The sequence below is a fragment of the Ricinus communis genome, chromosome 9 (genome assembly GCF_019578655.1).
Source record: "Ricinus communis isolate WT05 ecotype wild-type chromosome 9, ASM1957865v1, whole genome shotgun sequence".
NCBI classification, from domain to species: domain Eukaryota; kingdom Viridiplantae; phylum Streptophyta; class Magnoliopsida; order Malpighiales; family Euphorbiaceae; genus Ricinus; species Ricinus communis.
In genome coordinates this window covers 505,158-522,471 of record NC_063264.1, presented here as the reverse complement: position 1 = coordinate 522,471, position 17,314 = coordinate 505,158, and the positions used below count along the sequence as shown (strand labels likewise).

Genomic DNA, 17,314 nt, shown 5'->3' with positions numbered 1-17,314 from the left:
AACAGAGTGCTGAAAGTGATTAGGTCTCTTCTTAAAGCAATGATTATTTTTCAGAGATGAAAGTATGAAAGTTGTTTTATTGCCAGTGGGAAAGTTTGCTGGTATTTAGAATTCCCACAATTCACTCTGTGTTTGGATATGTATTATAAGTTTAATTGTAAGTAGAAATTGCTAAAAACATGTAAAAAAAACCTTAAAAAGAAAAAAGAAAAAAAAAAAATGAAGCAGTAGAATAATCTATATGATCATTGCTTTTGAAAATCTGAAAACAAAAGGTATTAAGACAGATTGGAAAAGAATAGGATGTTGTCAAATAAATAAATATACACAAAAAGGTGTGCATTCATATATATATATATACTGTGAGCTGCATCGCCTGTTCACGCTTGTGTACGCATCAGCAGTCCTTCGTCCGAGGGGAGCCTCAAATCATTTGATAACTTTTTACATAACTGCATCCAACACATTTGGGATTAATATCACACTACTCTCACGTGCTTCTGCAGGAACACAGTTTTTTTTCTTTACCTGTCTGTAAACTGAAGGATCTCCGTTAGATTTTTGTAATTCCACTACATGCAGCGACGGACTTATTTCAAATACCTGCGTTCATTCGATCATTCTCTGCAATCAAATTCCTATCTTTTAACAAATGCCACCTCATCCGCTTTTCAAAACTACTTCTTACCTCTGCTGCAACAGACAGACTGCCCAAACTTCTCTGCTCCTTGCGCTCTTGCACCACTTTCAACTGAATAAATCAATCATCATAAACGCTTCTATGTCAAGACCAATATAATATTCTTATCGAGCCATCTCTTCTGCCAAGAACTAAAAATAAATAGAATTTCATATTCAACCTCAGTATTTACCTTTCCATTTTTCTTTTGGATCCGAAATCCCATCTCAGTCGCAGTTTCTTCTATCTTCTGAAGCAGATCCTTCATAGAACGATTGGATGTAAATCTGATCTTCCTCTCAGAGACATCCTAAAATGATCCAAACCAAATACCCATTGCATAATACAATTAGACATGTGAACAGGTGGGAAAAAAAAAACTAAAAAAACAGGTAGAGGTGTCAAGCTACTGCTCTAATTTTTCTTCACCTCTTTCTCAAAGAAACCAGACAGGTCTAGGCATGACGACATTCCAATCAATTGGAAGGCATTAATAAGTGTAGGTGATCTGAGAATGCTCTCTCCTTCCGGTGGCTACAAGAGAAGAAAGAAAAATCCCCACAGTTTTGAGCGACATGAGAAAGCACTATCAATCAACACAAGCGGGTGGCGTGAAAAATTTCCAAAAGTTATACCAGTTCATGCATTGAGAAGCCCTCATTATCGATATGTATATCTTCTTCTGCAGGAGTATAGTCCTGCTTGAACCATTCATCAGATTTGATATCTGCCATGGTTATTCTGGTTACTGGATTTGGATCGAGGATCCTCCTTATCATGTTTTGGGCCCCTGATGATAGCCATTTAGGTATCTGAGCGTCCCCCTTAAATATCTGTTATTTGCGGAAACCATCAAACATGAAGGCTTTCCAAAACAAAAAGTTATACATGAAAGGAGAAGGTTCATAAGGAAGATTCTAAAATACCTTTTGATATAGAACTGCCAGGTTTCTATCATCGAAAGGGAGATATCCTGTGAGAATTACGTACAAAATAACACCGCACGACCATGTATCCGATGTGGCACCGTCATAACCTCTATTTGAGAGGATCTCAGGTGCGACGTAATTAGGACTTCCGCAGGTTGTATGCAATAATCCGTCATCCTAAAATATTTTGGAAATAAAAGATTTAACAAAGGAACGAGCGAGCAGAAATGAAAAGAAATCCCATGTATGGTTTAGAAAGGAAACGCACCCTAAAATGCTGGGGTAAAGCGCTGAGTCCAAAATCTGATATCTTTATGTTTCCTTTGGCATCAACAAGGACGTTCTCTAGCTGCAAGTGGAATAGATAAAATACATGTCAGAATGACAAGCAAGCATGTTTAAAGAAGACCAACATAAAAATATTGTAACTAAATGTCAACAAGAGCTAAAAAGATAACCTTGAGATCCCTATGGAAAACACCCTTATTGTGACAGTAACTGACACCATCAACCAGCTGCTGAAAGAGCTTCCTGCCCTGAGCTTCTGGGAGCTTCCCCTTGGATGCCTGCAAGACAAAAGCAGCTAAAGAATGTCAGAAAATTCGAAGTGAATATATCGAACAGAATGGCATGAAATTAGTGAGAAGTTAAGTGGGATCAAGATTCTCACTATTCTGTCAAATAATTCCCCTCCATTTACATATTCTAGGACCATGTAAATCTTTGATTTGCTGGCTAAGACCTGCACATTTGCCACAGCAAAGTAAATATTCAATTAGATTGATTCAAACAGAATGGATTTGTGGACACAGTAGACGCGGGTAATAGAGCAATTGTCAGAAGCAATATTAAAAGGAAAAAGGGTTTGTAATTGTCAGTCCCTGTGGAAAATGTGAGGAGTTCTGAGAGAGAAAATGGTGAAAGAAAAAAATAAAACTATATAACTGGAAAATAAACATTTAATGGTGGTGGCAACTCTTCTCATGTCGTACGTAGCATGTTTTTCATTCTTTTTCAATTTTTTTGAAATAAAACAGGGTTATGAATTCCGATTATATTGCAAGTGTTTCATGCAATTAACTAACTTGTTGGTGCTATTAACATAAAAAGAAGATAATACTTTTTTTTTTTTTTAATGTATTAGGATGGGTTTATGTATTATTGTGAATGCTAAAATTTAATAGAGTTAACCTTTAAGGAATTCTAGTGGGGGTGGGGGTGGGGGCAACAATAGATGAGAGGGGGTAAATAAGAAAGTGATGGAGAAGACTTGCTTTGATGTATCTGGCATTATTATTTGAAACACTAGCACCATCAGTGATGTATGGAGGTGGTTGGAACAGAGTCAAAATTATTAAGATTATGGGGTCCATCATATCGAAACTGCATGGCCCGGAAAGGAGAGATTCATAAATGGAAGTGCAACCTATATGAACCAAAGGCGGGGGCAGATAAAACCAAAGGATTTGTGGGACCCAACCCCCCTCCCAATCACTGTTTTAAAAACTCAACCACAGCCACAACAAAAAAAGAAAAAAGAAAAAAGGTATTTGTTGGAGGAGGGCAATGGGCGTGATGAAATCGATTAACAGATTATAGAGCGAATAAAACGCCAAATAAATCATGGCCCGTCCCGCACATGGGATCCGGATATCACCCAACAGTTCGCAAGGGGAAGGAGAAGTAGATCTTTGATCTGACGGTGGATCACGTCTATTAACACAGGGACGTACGCGTTGTAATTTATTTGACTTAAAAAAGAAAGAGAAAGCAACTAGGATTTGAAGAATATGTTTCGGCCATAATTATGCAAAGGGGATTACTTAATTTGAGATTACTAAAATTAAAAAAGAAAAAAAGAAAAAAGGATTTAAAAAGTAGGTGAGGGGGAGCAGTACAAAAACCATAAAAATAAGAATCAGAGCTGAAGCAGCAGCATGTTATTATGGTAAGGGAGGGATTTATGCTTATAATAATAATAATAATAAAAATAGAGAAAAGAAGAGGGAGAGAGAGAGATTAAGTAAAATAAAAGAAGAGATACCTCATGTAATCTAACAACGTTTGGATGCTTGAGGAGCTTCAAGGTGGCAATCTCCCTTTTTATCTGCGATTAATTAATTAATTAAGAAGAATAAAACAATGAAAAGAAAGGAAGGAAGAGTGTCGGGAAGAGAGAGGAGGCACCTGATCGGAGATGTTGAGATGGATGATCCTGTTCTTCTCGAGGATCTTGACAGCGAAAGGAAGGCCGGAGTCGATGTTCTTAGCTAATTTGACTTTTCCAAAATTACCTTCGCCCAGAGTCCGACCGAGCTCGTAGTTACCAAGTCGCATTCCGTTGTGGTGCTGGTGTGTCACCATTCACAGTTGGGGGTGTGGTGTTTAATAATAATTGTTATGTTGAATATAAGATATGATTTGGGATAATATGGAGATTGTATGGAGTTGTTGGGTTGGATAGAGAGAGAGAGAGAGAGAGTTGGATTATGTATAAGCTCTGGCTGTGGAGAGAAAACCAGATACCGTTGAAACAGTTAAAATCAATTAGAGATTGCTGATATTATTGTAATTTTGATTTATGAGAGAGAGAGAGATTTTGCCCACACGTTATGTCCATGTTGATGAGTATTTCTGCGTCATTATGTGTTTGTTAATTAATAGTTTTGGTATTAAATGATAATTATCCATATTCTTGGGTTTGCTTATTTTGAAGTTTCTTTCGTCATTCAATATCACACACAAACCCATTTATTTGACTCCATTTCTTTTATTTTTGTCTATTTATATTTAATTTAATAAAAAAATAAGAGGAGTCTTTATTAGTGTGGATCCCTTTACAAGCAAGCAAAGAGAGGTTCCTCATATTATTTGTGTGATTTACGTGACTCTTTCCCCAAGGGTGTATTAGTATAATAATACAAATATCAACCAATTATTTCAATGCTTTCCTCCACCCCATATGGAATTTATTATTATTATTATTATTACATAAAACCAAACATTCACGTGTTTAATATCTCAACAACCATCCTCTAAAACTCGTCGTCTAATAAATCTTATAAAAAAAGTACCGTGACCTACTCCAACAATAACTTCAATAAATGCCTTTCCTACTCAAATCACACAACATCTATCTTTAAATGTGATCTCTCTCTCCCGTAGGCTATAGGGGCTTTTGAATGACACAGAATTACGTATATATTTCCCTTAATGATACTTCCACCCACACTAATTGGGTACGAGTCTCATTATATTATGGGAACCACACACACAAAAAGCAATTACTCGTCTTCACATGCAAATACCAAAAGTTGCTGCTTGCTCCTAATGTTTTTTAAACTTCATCTTATTATTCATTCAACCCAGGCCCAGGCCCAGGCCCAACAACGCAAATCATCCAAACCCACAACTCTCTTTCTATTATAGCAAAAGGCTTTTGCTCCACTATCAACTCTCTGTATTATAATACAACAACAAACTATTCCAAATTCAAAACGCAACCCCAACTCTAAACTTGCAAATTACAAAACCCACCCGCTCACAGCTCTTCGTCCTTCAACTGCTCTGCTTTTTCCTTTGCACCTTCTCTCACTTCCTCCTCTCCTTCCTTCTCGCTTTCTTCCTTAATCCTGTTCCCCATTTCTTTAGCCTCTTCACTCGCCTTCCTTGCTGCTTCTTTCGCTTCTGCTGTTTTCTCCCACGCCGCACTCCTCGACCTCTCTCTTGCTTCCTCTGCCTTCTCCTCTGCCCTTCTCTTTGCTTCGTACGCCTTCTCTTTTGCTTCCTCTGTTGTCCCGCTCACCTTCTCCTTCGCTGCATTTGTCATTTCCCTCGCCTTCTCTTTAGCCGCTTTCGTCATTTCTTTCGCCTTCTCAGTTGCAGCATCCTTCATTTCTTCAGTTTTCTCTGAACATTCATGTCGAGCGAGTTACACTTATATCTATATGCAAATTTACTGTTAATACATGCATACATACATACAGAACAAAACAAAGCACAGCAAAGCATGCATGAAGTTATATATAGTGACCAGAAACTTTCTCTTTAGTCCTCTTAGCTGTATCAGCGGCTGTATCAGAGGCTTTCTTAGCAATCTCCTTGGCTTCATCTTGCTTGCGTCCAATCGTCTCAGAGATTTTCTCCTTAGCCCATTCCGTCCATGTCTCTGTATTTTCTCTAGCCTCTTTAGCTTTCTCTGCTGCCTTTTCCTCTGCTTCTTCACCCTTTCCTTTCACCTTCTGAAAATCTTCACTTTCCTCGCTTGTGGAGGGCATATGGTCGACGCTCGAGCAATTACAACTTGCAAAATACATAACCGCCATCACAATCCCCAGCCAAACCAACACCCGAGACTGTCTCTTAAATGCCATTATCATCATCTGCGGTCCTTGTGTTAATGCTGCTGCTGATCTACAGTGCTCCTAATTTTCAATGTGAGAGATGGCGACTATATCGTGCAGCACAAGTACGAGCAATAATAAGCGAATTGTGAAAACAACCGCAAACGAGTTTGCTGGGTTTTAAAGAGCTTGGGAAATGACAGGTAGCGAGCAACGTGTAATCCGCAGTGAGCCATCGGTCCTGAGAGGTCGACAGGTGTCATTTACAGGTTCAACAAGTGTCAGCTTCTCAGACACAGTTAACAAAATCACTACTTCTAGACCAAAGACGAGACCTTTCCATGTTCTTATTCATTTTGAACACTACTAATTTACTAAATATTAATAATAACCGATTCTCGCATTAGAATTCAGCTAGGTCACTGTGACGGTTTCGTGCCGTTATATTATAGCTTTAAGCTGCCGACTGCTGAAAGTGAATAAATCACTGAATCCTGTCAGTCCAAAAATGTTGCTTGGTTAACTTCATTTAGTATTTAAGGGTGACGATCCCCAGTGGCCATGTAGCAAGTCTGTTATTCATCCCGGAGAGATGAATAGAAACAAGAGTCCACAGGGTTATGTTTCTTTTCCTCAGTTCTTCACTTAATTAAGCAGCCAAAGCTAAAAATTATATTCCATTCCGCTGCAACATAGAGTTGAAGTTGGAGGCTTATTAAGGCTGTCCACTGCCTAAGGTACAAATACACCACAAAAAATGATCCAGAAGAACCTTAAATCAGCAATAGGCTTCAAGGCCCTAAACTTAAATATCTTCAACTAACCACTACTGCTCACTCATCTTCATCTTTACCGTAAAACAAAATAAAGGAGGTGTTTTTGTCTGTCTTTGTGTACAAAATTGCAAACACTGATATTAAAATCAGTAAAATACACTTGTAGATTCATCTCAGGCCGCAAGGCTAAGGGCAAAAAACCTATACAACTAGTATCGAAAATGATGTTAGCAGATGGCTCAAACTAAGCAATCACTAGCTCCTACACTCTACTGCTCATCTTCAACAATGATCAAATTAAATTACAACATAACCAGGCTGTCCTGATGATATTAAATGAATGATCTACATTTCAGAATATCATCCCCTGCGGTGCTTGATATTCATATTTACCTAGGAGAATCTTGCTCACTTCTGATCACGAACGACCATAAATCTTGGAAGATAAGAACATGCTGCTTCTTCTTTCTCCTGATTCCTACATCACCTCCAGCTTCTCTGGAAAAATCATAATATATGAATGTCAGCAGCTAATATACCTTATCGTTTACCAGTTTCTTTTGTAAACTCATTCATTAACCCAGTCTTCGCCAAACCACACACACAAGTCTACAGAAATAAAATTTGTAGCCGAGACATCTGCACACGAATATAACACTAAATGCACTGCGCTATGTAGTTATCTGAAGTACATTTGAGAATGAGAATACAAGCTTTTGTAATTTAAATATCCACACAATGGCTAGCTGCTAATCAATATCACTAACAACAGGATGCTGACGCCTCAGAAAATTATGGCACTTAACAGAGGACCTAAGATGTATAATGATAGTTATCAACATGAAATATATTCGCACGCATTCAGCTAGAATCCAAAAGAAACACAAGCCTGCATTGCCAATCAAAACTAAGCAGGAAACCCGTAAAAATTAGAATACTTACAACGTGCCGATGCCCTATCATCCACAGTACACTAGGAAACTTTGCACGTCTTCTTGTTGTGGCCAAGGCCCTTGCACTTGCTACATTGAAGCTGGCGCTTAATTATATCGATAGATTCAGCCTGCTTGATCTTTGGCCTGCCAGGTGGGCGTTTAGTTGGTGGAGGCGTGACTATAACTCCTGCATCATTGGATTCGCCCTGAAGTGGCCAGTCAACATTTGGAACAGGGTGAATCGCTTCGGCGTATGTTAAACGGTAACTCTCACTTGTGAAGTATCTGGAGCAATAATCATATGGACTTCTGTCAACACATTGAAAGACAGCAATAGCATGGCAGCAAGGCAAACCAGTTAGTTGCCATCCCTTGCAGCTGCAATCCCAGTGATCAATATCAATACTGTCAACAGATTCTCCACGAACCTCAAATGTGCTACCATGGGAAAGTAACACTTGAAGCGACCTTGCTACTAACATCTCCTTTTGCAATTTCTCCTCATTTATTGGAGTTAATTTTGTCGTCCATTGATTGGATTCTACCCGACAATTGTAAAAGGATTCCATCATTTTGCCTCTTAATGTATCAATCAGTTGCGTTATTGGCAACTCATGCGCTTCTGACACCCAACTGTAGAACTGTTGCCCAAAGTTTGATGTCATGTGGTTATACCTTGCTCCTCCAAAGAAGGCATTTGCCCAGTGCTCTGGCTCACTTTGTACGACCCAGTTATAAGCTTCAGGAGAAATACCTTTTATGTTCTCTACATAACGCTGGAATCCCTCAAGTCTGGGTGCATAGGCAGCAGCATAAAAATCATTTATCATGAAGCGCCTTGCTTCATGAGAAAATTGCCCTTTTAGGTCTCTATTGAGTCTTTCAGCAAGATGGCGCAAACAATAGCTATGGTAGCATTTATCAAATACCTCAGGCAATGACTTCTTTAAACCATTCTGAAAATCTGCAACAAATGTAATCTGGCGAGAAGCAGAGACAGCAGACTTAAGTTCCATTAAAAACCAATTCCAGTTGTCCTCTGTTTCAGCATCTACTACAGCAAAAGCCACAGGGAAAATACCATCATTCCCATCTACTGAAGTAGCAGCCAACAACATTCCTTGGTATTTTGAGTTTAAAGGGGCGCTATCCAGAAAAATGAGAGGGCGACAACCCTGTTCAAAACCAGTGATTGATGCATGAAAGGAGACAAAGAAACGATGGAAACTTGAGTCGTCCTTTGTGGAGAATGTTGCAATACTTCCTGGATTAGTTTCCCTTATTTTATCACAAAAAAAGGGCAACTGATTATATGCCTCTTTGTATGAGCCTTGAAGTTGCTCTCTTGCAATCTCTTTTGCACGCCATGCCTGAGAATAATTCAGTTGAATCCCATACTCCCTTTTGATATCATCTGCAATATCTTTTGGCCTGTAGTTTGGGGAAACTTTCAATTTCTCTTTTATGATGCTTCCCACCCAACCCCTCGTTGACCGATAACCAGCTTTCACAGCAGCTCCTTCACATGTATGTTCAGCATTCATTTTCTTAATACAAATTAATTGAGTGGTTGACAACCTGGAAGCATAAATCCGCCAAGGACAACCTTGGGATTTGCATTTGACAGTTACACGATGACTGTCATTTTTCTTATATCGATAAGCAAACCCATGAGCAATTGAGTACTTGTGCAAAGCTTCTCTGAATTCAGTAAAACTGTTAAACCTTTGATCAACACCAGTAATAGTGTTTTCCCACTGTAGTGCTGCTTTACGATGCTTCTCATCAGAGATTGCAATAGGAGTACAGGAGATAGGATTTTCATCAGGGACATCCAAATCTCTATCAAGATCGATATGAACATCAACAGGTGCAACGTTGACCAGAGCGACCCCAGCTTCCGACACAGTCGTCCTGCTTGACCTACTAGCAGGCATGTTGGACACATTCCTAGCAGCAACTTCCTCTGACAAGATGAAGACATCAACCGTTACCGTGTCCCCAAGAAAATTGAGCATGCGTTGTAGATCCTTGTCTTTAGAAATAGTGATAAGGGTCCTTTTGTTTCCTGGGAGGAAGTATTTGATAGACATTGTATCAGCAGTGCAATTGAACATTTCAGCTACTTCAGACTTGAAATCACTTAATTGTGTTTGTTCATCAATGTCAATTGCATAAGCCTCACCGCCATTGTAAGACAATGTTCCATCCTTATTAGTCACAAACTCACCACCTGACTGGCATATGGCTATTATTTTCTTTGAAGCCATGGCCTACCCAGAGAGGGTGAAAAGAAGGCAAATAGGTAAGTTCTAATTGAACAGAAATAATTAATGCATTACATACTAGGAAAGCAAGATAATGCAACTGAAGGCTCCGTATGATAGTCAATATCATAAAGACCGAAGCTTTCTTACAATGAGAAGTATGCAATAATGGCCCAATAGCATAAACCCAACTAAGGAAAGCAGAGAACAGAAACGAGAAGTGGTAGTTAAGGAGGTGAATTGTCAAAAGAGAAGCCTTTTAAGTCAGTGCTCAGAATCCCAAATATTCAAAAACAGAACCCAATTAAGAAATAGAATTTAGAAAAAAGAAAGAGGTACAGACGTAGTTCCTATTGGTATAAGCTTAAATGAAAGAAAACCTAACCTAGCATATAAAAAAGGAAAAAAGAAACAGGAGTTGAATTGATGATATGATTAAGAAAAAAGACCATACATAGGGCATTAGGAATTAGAATTTTACCTGCTAAGCAGACCCAAAAGATTGAGGTGAGTTGTGGCTAGTGTTGTGTTAGAGAGAGAGAGAGATGCCAAAAAGGTAGCAACTTGTTTTTGTATCCACAACCAGTAACGAGAGAGAGAGAGACAGAGAGGCGGAGGCCCCGGGAACTCGGAAGAGTTTAAAACGAATCGTATTGATCTTGTTTGCTTATTTCCGTACTTTATTGTTGCATATTTACTATAAACCAAAGAATAATCCCCAGGTTTTTGTAAGGATGGGCCCCCACAACAATCGAATAGAAAAATCTTGGCCGTCTAGTATTACATATGTATGTATATCTTTGTGATTTTGAAAATATAGGTGGCAAAGCAAACAAAACGACTTGTAGTTACTGAAAAATCTTACTTCCATCTGCTTTACGAAAACTGAACAGGAGTTCTGGTTCTGGAAGGTTGTGAATTTCACTTCCTCTCTGTTTGTGTGCAAAGGGGGACTTACAAACTGTAGTAAAGCAGGACCTTGTTGAGTTTGAGAGTGAGAGAAACTGATCAAGGTGCTTTATAAACAAGCAACAGCAATTGCTTTCATTTGGGTTTCTCTCCATTTTTTTCCATGGTGCTTTTGAAAGATTTTTCTGTTCCGTTTTTATGATGTTCTCAACTGTAAACTTTAGCCCTTTGTGATTATTCTTTTCTGGTACCCATAAAATACAAAAAATGAACCGTAATCTAATCAGAATCCCAATAGGAGAGGTTGCTAACTATGTGGACAAGAAGGTAAATTTGATAGGCATCGTTGTAGAATTCTCTTTCCCTAGAAAGAGTAATGGAACAGGTGATTTTCTCTATTTTCTTTTTTCCCATTTTTTTCTCCTTTCCACTGTTGACTGTTCCCTACTGCAGATTTTGTTTCCATATTGAAGATAGTGGATCAGTCACCGCAGTCTCCAGAACTGTCTGCTAATATTTTCACCGAGAAAGTGGAGCATCTCCCTGTCGTAAAGTCTCATGGAGACTTGATTTTCCTTCAAAACGTCACGGTTGTTGTTTCTCATTATCCTATCTTTGTTTCTATTGACCCAAAGTTCTTATTTTTAATTGCTAATTAACTTTTTCCTTTTTCTGTGAGCATTTTGAATCTCTTATATGGACCTTTTATCCTAAGTTCAAAGTTTGTACTTTCTTATTTATCATAGAACTATAGATGGGCATACTTGGAAAGCGTTTGGTTCCTGATATTTCTAAAATGCTTTGGCAGTATCATATGTCAGGCATTTATTGTTTGAATCATGATTTATCTTCAGAATATTGCTGTTCTTATGACAATGTGATTAGCTATTTCTAAATCTGGATTATGCTATTTGGTTAATGTGACAGCTTGAACGATGCAGATTGAGAAGTATGATGACGGTGGGGTGGTAAATGCCGTTTTCGACAAACGATTTTCATCATTTGGTTTATTTTGGGGAAGCTATGCCGATGATATCTTTTGTTATCAAACTTTCAGAAGTTTTTCCCTGTCATGGTCTGAAAGGAATGATTTAATAAATCTAAGAAATTGGTGGCCCAATGCTCACCTTGATTCGGGTAATTCTCAAGATTCTGCCAAACTGAATTGTATTGCTGTAGTTGTTGTATTGGCATAATCTTCCCCCATAAGTTATTGAACTTTTTTCTTATTTCTGTACATTGTTTTACAATGTTAAAACACAACTGATTTACAACTCTTTGAGTTTCTGTAACTGTTTTCCCCTTCGCTTACTGTCCTTTTCGTGCCAAGTTGCATCTGCATTTCTTGCTGAATTTGGCTATATAGTCTGCCTCACTTCTTTTATTTGTATTGCTTTATCTACCCATCTTTCCTGTTTAGCCACCCTGCAAATGCATTACTTCTTATGAGTTGTCTTTCTCATTACCCATCCGTCCTTTTAACAGGGTCTGCTGATATATTACCTGCAAAACATGTTCCATTAAATGGGGATTATGAGAATGATTTTTAAGCATCAATTGAGTTTATTTCTTTAGGTGCAAACCTTAAGTTACTTTTGTGGTTGTGTGCCTTGTGTTTTGCCAAGGGACTTCACCCGATTTCAATTTCTCTGGTCATGAATTGGTAGCATGGTGACATGATATATGTACTGCAGGAACAAATGAATACCTGGTATCAGTGAAAGACATCAACAAAGGTACCTATTTTGATCTAGTTTGCCAGGTAATTTGTTTCATTATGACATTTAAAGAACCTTTTTATCGATTCACTGTAAAGTGGTTTTTTTTTTTTAAATTTTTTTTATCTAACAGGGATATACAAATAATATGGTTTCCTTTTCTTATGAATGGATGAAAGGTTTTGCATGTTTCATATGATGTTTCCAGAGGCGTTTGGATTTTGTTTGTGTGGGATGGGACTGATGCCCCTTTGTTAAGCTTAGATCAAAAGTAAGTATATGTTAACATGTTCTTTGCTTTTCTGTTGTGGTTGTTCAGTCATGGTAGCTTAGTAAAAGAGGCCATGACCAGGAGAAAAACTACAGAGATATATGGCTTTTCTCACTGGTGCAAGCATCTTTTGGTTTTTAGTAAGGAACACATTGTGGTGTTAATGCTAGCAAGTATTTAATCTCTTAGCATTGTAAAAGAGTTGGCCTAGATGGAGTGAATTGGAGGAGAAAGATGTTTAGAAGTAAGTGGAACTAGAACATATTTCGGTTGTTATGGCTGAGATTATTGGTTGATGGGAAAGTGGTCAATTCTGATTTTCTTTTCTGTTCTGAAGCTTTGTTTACTTTCATTATACCGCACCCACTCTGGCTTATCTGTTGGGTTTTAGAAAGTGAACACCATTCCGGTTGCTTCCCCAATTCTGTGGTCTAAGGTTTGCGCTTTTATTTCTCTAGCACGTTAACACTTGTAAATGGCATTTTCCTTTTTGGTTTTACAGACTCAAGGATGAAGAGAAGGATCCACTTCCCCTGCAAGTTGAATCAGTCCCTTTAGGCCGAGATATCCTTTGCAACTTTCATCATATTGGAACAGTTTTAAGGGTGATGGCTGATGAATGCCATGAAAATCTTTGCCCACAGTTTCAAGGTATTGGCAAATGGGTGAGAATCCGCAACATGAGTGGTAAAGTGTGGGCAGGGATGTGGTATGGTGCTTTGAATCCTTCGTCTAAGGTTAGACTTCTCGCTGATAATGATGGAATTGTTGTGGATTACAAAAGGTAGTTCTGTTCTTCTTAGGTATCACTAAGAATTTAATTTCAATATTGGTGGAATGGGTTATATATCTTCATTATGCATTTTTAATATTAGGAAATTCAAAGAAAGAAAATCAGAACGTGATCGGTTGCCTTTATGGAGTCCGAATGACGACTTAACTGGTATCTTTTAGAAATCTCTCTCTCTCTCTCTCTCTTTTATATATATATATATATATATATATATATATATATATATATAGTCCGACCTCTCTAAATCAATATGCTCTGTTGCATAATATTTATTAATTAGTGGAGCTTATTGATTTATTTGCCACCTTCTGTCTTCTTTCTTTTTTGTGCTCAGAGATAGAATATGATGATGAGGGGGACAGCATTCAGTTTATGACATTGATGGATGTTCTTACTCGCAAAAAGGTTTGCATAGCAATCTCTACATGTCAATTTTGCAATTTTTTTTCGATTATAATTGTTACTTGGAAATTAAACAAGCGGGTCATTTTGAAATTCTTTTATGAGAAAGGAGAGTATTTTTGAATGTGGCAGCTCTACTAAACTAGGTTTTAAATAAAATGGAAGTATTCTTTTGTATGTTTGTTTGTATTGTGTAACATTTTGGTTTTTACAGGATGATGACTTATTTTACTGCATTGTTCGTGTGGTAGCAATCCATCCATATGAACTGAAAGTCTTATGTTCATCTGATGAAGGGGTGATGAGATTGACACTGGAGGACCCAACGGGGAGAATTCATGCGTATTTACTTGGGGAAGACTTGGTATTGACAATTAAATGATGTATTTGAATGAAAATGGGACAGATTGTGGTTTTAATGAAGATGGTTGATTTTGTGGAATGATGTTGTCAGGTGAAATTTGTGAATGGCATGGCTCCTGATGTGGTGAATGGGAAGATGAAGGAGTTACTGGGAGTGGCAGAGCATGAGAGAAGGATAGAAGATGGTGATTGTACAAGGTTTCCACCGTTTGTGAGATGTTGCATAGATTCAGCAAAAGATGATGACGACGGGGACATGTTTTATATATGTAGGACGAGGCTGAAGAAGTAGCAGCAGCAGGCGGTGTTTGGTTGTTGCTTTCATTTTGATATTGGCTGTCATGTCTTGATGTAGTAACAGCAAGGGAGGGGCATATTTTGTGAGCTCTAGGAATGTTGGGTGCTCTTCTTACTAATGCTTTTTTTGGTAGGAAGTGATCGTGATGTGGGAATTTCCATATCATAAAACTCTATTATGTTGTGTGTTTGTAGCTTCAGGAAAAGGAAGCCTTTCATGAGTTACTATTAGTGGTTTATGTTGATATCATATCATGTATTTCGTCAGGCACAAGTAATTATGGGGAAGGACATGTCTTTTTGTGATTTGGTACATGGAATTCAAATTTAAATAATGATAATATATGGTGAAATCACAATTAATTCTCTCCTTTGTTAAGAGATACAGACAGCAGTAGCAGCAGTAGTAAAGTCATAATCTTTCCCGGGAGGGAAGAGGTCAGGTCATTCACTTTTTAAAGTGAAGCTGCTGAAACGACAGGTCGTTTAAACAAAGAAAGAAAACGCTCGCCTCCTTCTCTCTGCTTGCTTTTAATCTATTTATCTAATTCTTACTAGCGCAGACTCGTGTTTATGCAACCCTGTTCCCAGTAGTCAGTCAGATGGATAACTGGAGCTTCTTTATCCATCGTCTCCTTGTCCTTTAAAACTCTCCGTTTCTAATACGAACCAAATGATGGGTTTCTTTTTCTTCTTCTATATGTTTCTTTAAGTTTCCTCTTTACTTTTACGGATTAGTAATCGTATTACTATGAATAAAAATGTGAGATTATGGAGGTAACGGTACTTATGGAAATGAGGAATTGTGGGATAGCTGTTCCTGTTCCCGTTTCTCTGCATCGAAGTGTGACCGTTCGTCTTTCATCTTCATCCAATAGCAGCAGCAGCTTGGTAACACCATGTTCCCCCAAATCCTACGACTTGGATGTGGGTAATGGAGATGTGGTAAAAAAGTGGACTGGTACTAGTACTGTTGATTGCTTTAAGTGGCGTTTGGTCATTGCTTATGATGGCACCCGTTATGCAGGTTCCTCTTTCTTTCCCTTGTTTGTTCCCCACCAATTTACTGATTTATGGTTTGCCTTGAATATAATTAAAATTCTCAGAACCATCCTCTCCCAACAACAATTTACTCTTTCTAAATGGGTTGGAAATCTCAGGTTGGCAATTTCAGCAATCCCCTCCGACTATTCAATGCTACTTGGAAAAAGCTTTAATTCAAGTTACCAAGCTTGATAGGAAGGATCTTCTTTTAGTAGGTGCCAGCAGGACTGATACTGGAGTTCATGCCTTCGGTCAGGTCTCACTTTAGATCCTTACTCTTGGTTTTTTCCTAATTCCATGATAATTGACAGTACACAAACTTACCTTTCACTTAAGCTTTCAGGTGGCCCACTTTGTTACACCTTTCAATTATCCCAGCTTGGACACCATTCATGCAGCTCTCAATGGTCTCCTTCCACCAGATATCCGTGTTAGGGAAATTAGCCCCGCAGTTCCTGAATTCCATGCTCGTTTCTCAACTATAAGCAAGCTTTACCACTACAAGATATACAATGACACCTTCATGGATCCTTTTCTTCGCCATTATGCTTATCATTCTACTTATAAACTCAATGCTGCAGCTATGAGACAAGCTGCCAAGTATTTTATTGGGAGCCATGATTTCTCTGCTTTTGCCAATGCATCTCGTGACGATCGAGTCCCAAATCCGGTGAAGACTATTTTTCGTTTTGATGTAATCGAAATGGTAAATCTCCAATCCAAATAATATTTTGTCGCTAGATGAAGGGGCAAAATTCGTTTTGAGTTAATTCAATGGTATTTTGTTTAGGGAGCTCTGCTACAGCTAGAAGTTGAAGGCACGGGTTTTTTGTATAGACAAGTGCGAAACATGGTAAATGACCTTGCAAAAGCACCGTTGTGAATTAATGTTTTCTGGTTTTAGCCAAACTTAACTTCCAGTCATTTGAAACTAAATCACTTTGCGCAGGTTGCTTTGCTTCTTCAAATTGGAAAGGAAGCAGTTCCTCCTGAGATTGTTCCAAAGATTTTGGCAGCTCGTGATCGGAGGGAGCTGGCCAAATATGCCTTGCCTACCCCGCCTCATGGACTCTGCCTTGTCTCTATCAAGTATAATGAAGAGCACCTCCGGCTTCCCTCTGGTTGTCCTACAACTAGCTTTGGAAGGTATCATACTATAAGAAAATGTAAACTTCCATTTTATTAAATGATTATTCAATGTAAAATGATAGATGGTTCACAGTTTGAGTTGAGTATGTGAAATGGCATTCTTGTTGTCGAAGAGTACTGATGTAGCATAAAGTTGAAAGCATTTTAAGTCGAACAGAAGCTTTTTGGTTCATCCACTTAGATAAGAAAAAAAAACAGCACCGTTCTTGACCCCATTTTGATTGAGCTACAGATCATTAGCTTTGCAGGTTTCATGTCTGCGGAAATAGAAGTTAGAAATTAGAAATTGCTACCACATAGTAGGTTAGTGGAGCGTTCCGGTACCCGATATTTACAGATTGAACAGACAAATTGATCATGCAAGTGCTGATGATGTCCAACAAGATAGGGAGGCACACCACACCGGTGCAACTACTCTAAAACGGACCTTATGATTGTC

At 38.3% G+C, this 17,314-nt stretch overlaps 5 protein-coding genes across 10 annotated transcripts; 2 read left to right on the top strand and 3 right to left on the bottom strand.

Moving 5' to 3' along the window:
• Positions 1-220: 220 nt before the first annotated feature.
• LOC8261353 (CBL-interacting serine/threonine-protein kinase 1) lies at positions 221-3,982 on the bottom strand. 2 transcript variants are annotated; one of them, XM_002519282.4, is made up of 12 exons: positions 3,796-3,982; positions 3,653-3,715; positions 2,279-2,350; positions 2,067-2,174; positions 1,877-1,957; positions 1,606-1,785; positions 1,315-1,512; positions 1,109-1,213; positions 873-989; positions 689-751; positions 529-603; positions 221-452 (listed from the first exon to the last, which is right to left on the bottom strand). In XM_002519282.4, the coding sequence occupies exons 1-12, from the start codon at positions 3,970-3,972 to the stop codon at positions 381-383; spliced, it is 1,311 nt and encodes a 436-aa protein (XP_002519328.1). In that variant the 5' UTR covers positions 3,973-3,982; the 3' UTR covers positions 221-380. The 2 variants fall into 2 exon arrangements, 1 of the variants encoding a protein (XP_002519328.1); XR_007217362.1 differs by having other exon boundaries at positions 289-452; positions 529-624.
• On the bottom strand, positions 3,796-6,109 carry LOC8261354 (late embryogenesis abundant protein D-29). The gene is made up of 2 exons (XM_002519283.4): positions 5,642-6,109; positions 3,796-5,517 (listed from the first exon to the last, which is right to left on the bottom strand). Exons 1-2 carry the CDS (start codon positions 5,988-5,990, stop codon positions 5,150-5,152), a joined length of 717 nt encoding a protein of 238 aa, XP_002519329.1. The 5' UTR covers positions 5,991-6,109; the 3' UTR covers positions 3,796-5,149.
• On the bottom strand, positions 5,802-10,575 carry LOC107261246. Of its 3 annotated transcripts, XR_007217360.1 has the most exons (4): positions 10,411-10,575; positions 7,670-9,935; positions 7,121-7,225; positions 5,802-6,192 (listed from the first exon to the last, which is right to left on the bottom strand). XR_007217360.1 is itself a non-coding variant. In XM_015719176.3 (3 exons), the coding sequence occupies exon 2, from the start codon at positions 9,930-9,932 to the stop codon at positions 7,701-7,703; it is 2,232 nt and encodes a 743-aa protein (XP_015574662.1). In that variant the 5' UTR covers positions 9,933-9,935; positions 10,411-10,575; the 3' UTR covers positions 6,730-7,225; positions 7,670-7,700. The 3 variants fall into 3 exon arrangements, 2 of the variants coding, with proteins under 2 accessions (XP_015574662.1, XP_025013121.1); XM_015719176.3 differs by lacking the exon at positions 5,802-6,192 and having other exon boundaries at positions 6,730-7,225; XM_025157353.2 differs by lacking the exon at positions 5,802-6,192 and having other exon boundaries at positions 6,730-7,225; positions 7,670-9,730.
• A 261-nt stretch (positions 10,576-10,836) lies between these two features.
• On the top strand, positions 10,837-14,949 carry LOC8261355 (protection of telomeres protein 1a). Of its 2 annotated transcripts, XM_002519284.4 has the most exons (10): positions 10,837-11,223; positions 11,292-11,428; positions 11,780-11,975; positions 12,533-12,600; positions 12,736-12,827; positions 13,330-13,611; positions 13,703-13,770; positions 13,955-14,025; positions 14,237-14,386; positions 14,477-14,949. In XM_002519284.4, exons 1-10 carry the CDS (start codon positions 11,106-11,108, stop codon positions 14,675-14,677), a joined length of 1,383 nt encoding a protein of 460 aa, XP_002519330.1. In that variant the 5' UTR covers positions 10,837-11,105; the 3' UTR covers positions 14,678-14,949. The 2 variants fall into 2 exon arrangements, with proteins under 2 accessions (XP_002519330.1, XP_015574667.1); XM_015719181.3 differs by lacking the exon at positions 10,837-11,223 and having other exon boundaries at positions 11,289-11,428; positions 11,766-11,975.
• Positions 14,950-15,139: 190 nt separating this feature from the next.
• LOC8261356 (tRNA pseudouridine synthase A 1) lies at positions 15,140-17,313 on the top strand. Of its 2 annotated transcripts, none has more exons than XM_015719246.3 (6): positions 15,140-15,709; positions 15,843-15,982; positions 16,070-16,432; positions 16,517-16,579; positions 16,676-16,872; positions 17,116-17,313. In XM_015719246.3, the coding sequence occupies exons 1-6, from the start codon at positions 15,454-15,456 to the stop codon at positions 17,156-17,158; spliced, it is 1,062 nt and encodes a 353-aa protein (XP_015574732.2). In that variant the 5' UTR covers positions 15,140-15,453; the 3' UTR covers positions 17,159-17,313. The 2 variants fall into 2 exon arrangements, with proteins under 2 accessions (XP_015574732.2, XP_015574733.1); XM_015719247.3 differs by having other exon boundaries at positions 17,108-17,292.
• The last annotated feature ends 1 nt before the right edge of the window (position 17,314 follows it).

Excerpts from the sequence above, each read along its gene's own strand:
- LOC8261353 (XM_002519282.4), bottom strand. The coding sequence starts at position 3,972 with ATGGTGACACACCAGCACCACAACGGAATGCGACTTGGTAACTACGAG. Across the intron at positions 990-1,108 it reads CTGGTTTCTTTGAGAAAGAG|GATGTCTCTGAGAGGAAGAT; the intron begins GTGAAGAAAAAT and ends GGATCATTTTAG. Across the intron at positions 752-872 it reads TCCAAAAGAAAAATGGAAAG|TTGAAAGTGGTGCAAGAGCG; the intron begins GTAAATACTGAG and ends TGATTTATTCAG.
- LOC8261354 (XM_002519283.4), bottom strand. The coding sequence starts at position 5,990 with ATGATGATAATGGCATTTAAGAGACAGTCTCGGGTGTTGGTTTGGCTG. Across the intron at positions 5,518-5,641 it reads GACTAAAGAGAAAGTTTCTG|AGAAAACTGAAGAAATGAAG; the intron begins GTCACTATATAT and ends ATGAATGTTCAG.
- LOC107261246 (XM_015719176.3), bottom strand. The coding sequence starts at position 9,932 with ATGGCTTCAAAGAAAATAATAGCCATATGCCAGTCAGGTGGTGAGTTT.
- LOC8261355 (XM_002519284.4), top strand. The coding sequence starts at position 11,106 with ATGAACCGTAATCTAATCAGAATCCCAATAGGAGAGGTTGCTAACTAT. Across the intron at positions 11,976-12,532 it reads CAATGCTCACCTTGATTCGG|GAACAAATGAATACCTGGTA; the intron begins GTAATTCTCAAG and ends TATGTACTGCAG. Across the intron at positions 14,026-14,236 it reads ATGTTCTTACTCGCAAAAAG|GATGATGACTTATTTTACTG; the intron begins GTTTGCATAGCA and ends TGGTTTTTACAG.
- LOC8261356 (XM_015719246.3), top strand. The coding sequence starts at position 15,454 with ATGGAGGTAACGGTACTTATGGAAATGAGGAATTGTGGGATAGCTGTT. Across the intron at positions 15,710-15,842 it reads TGATGGCACCCGTTATGCAG|GTTGGCAATTTCAGCAATCC; the intron begins GTTCCTCTTTCT and ends TGGAAATCTCAG. Across the intron at positions 16,873-17,115 it reads CCTACAACTAGCTTTGGAAG|CTTTGCAGGTTTCATGTCTG; the intron begins GTATCATACTAT and ends ACAGATCATTAG.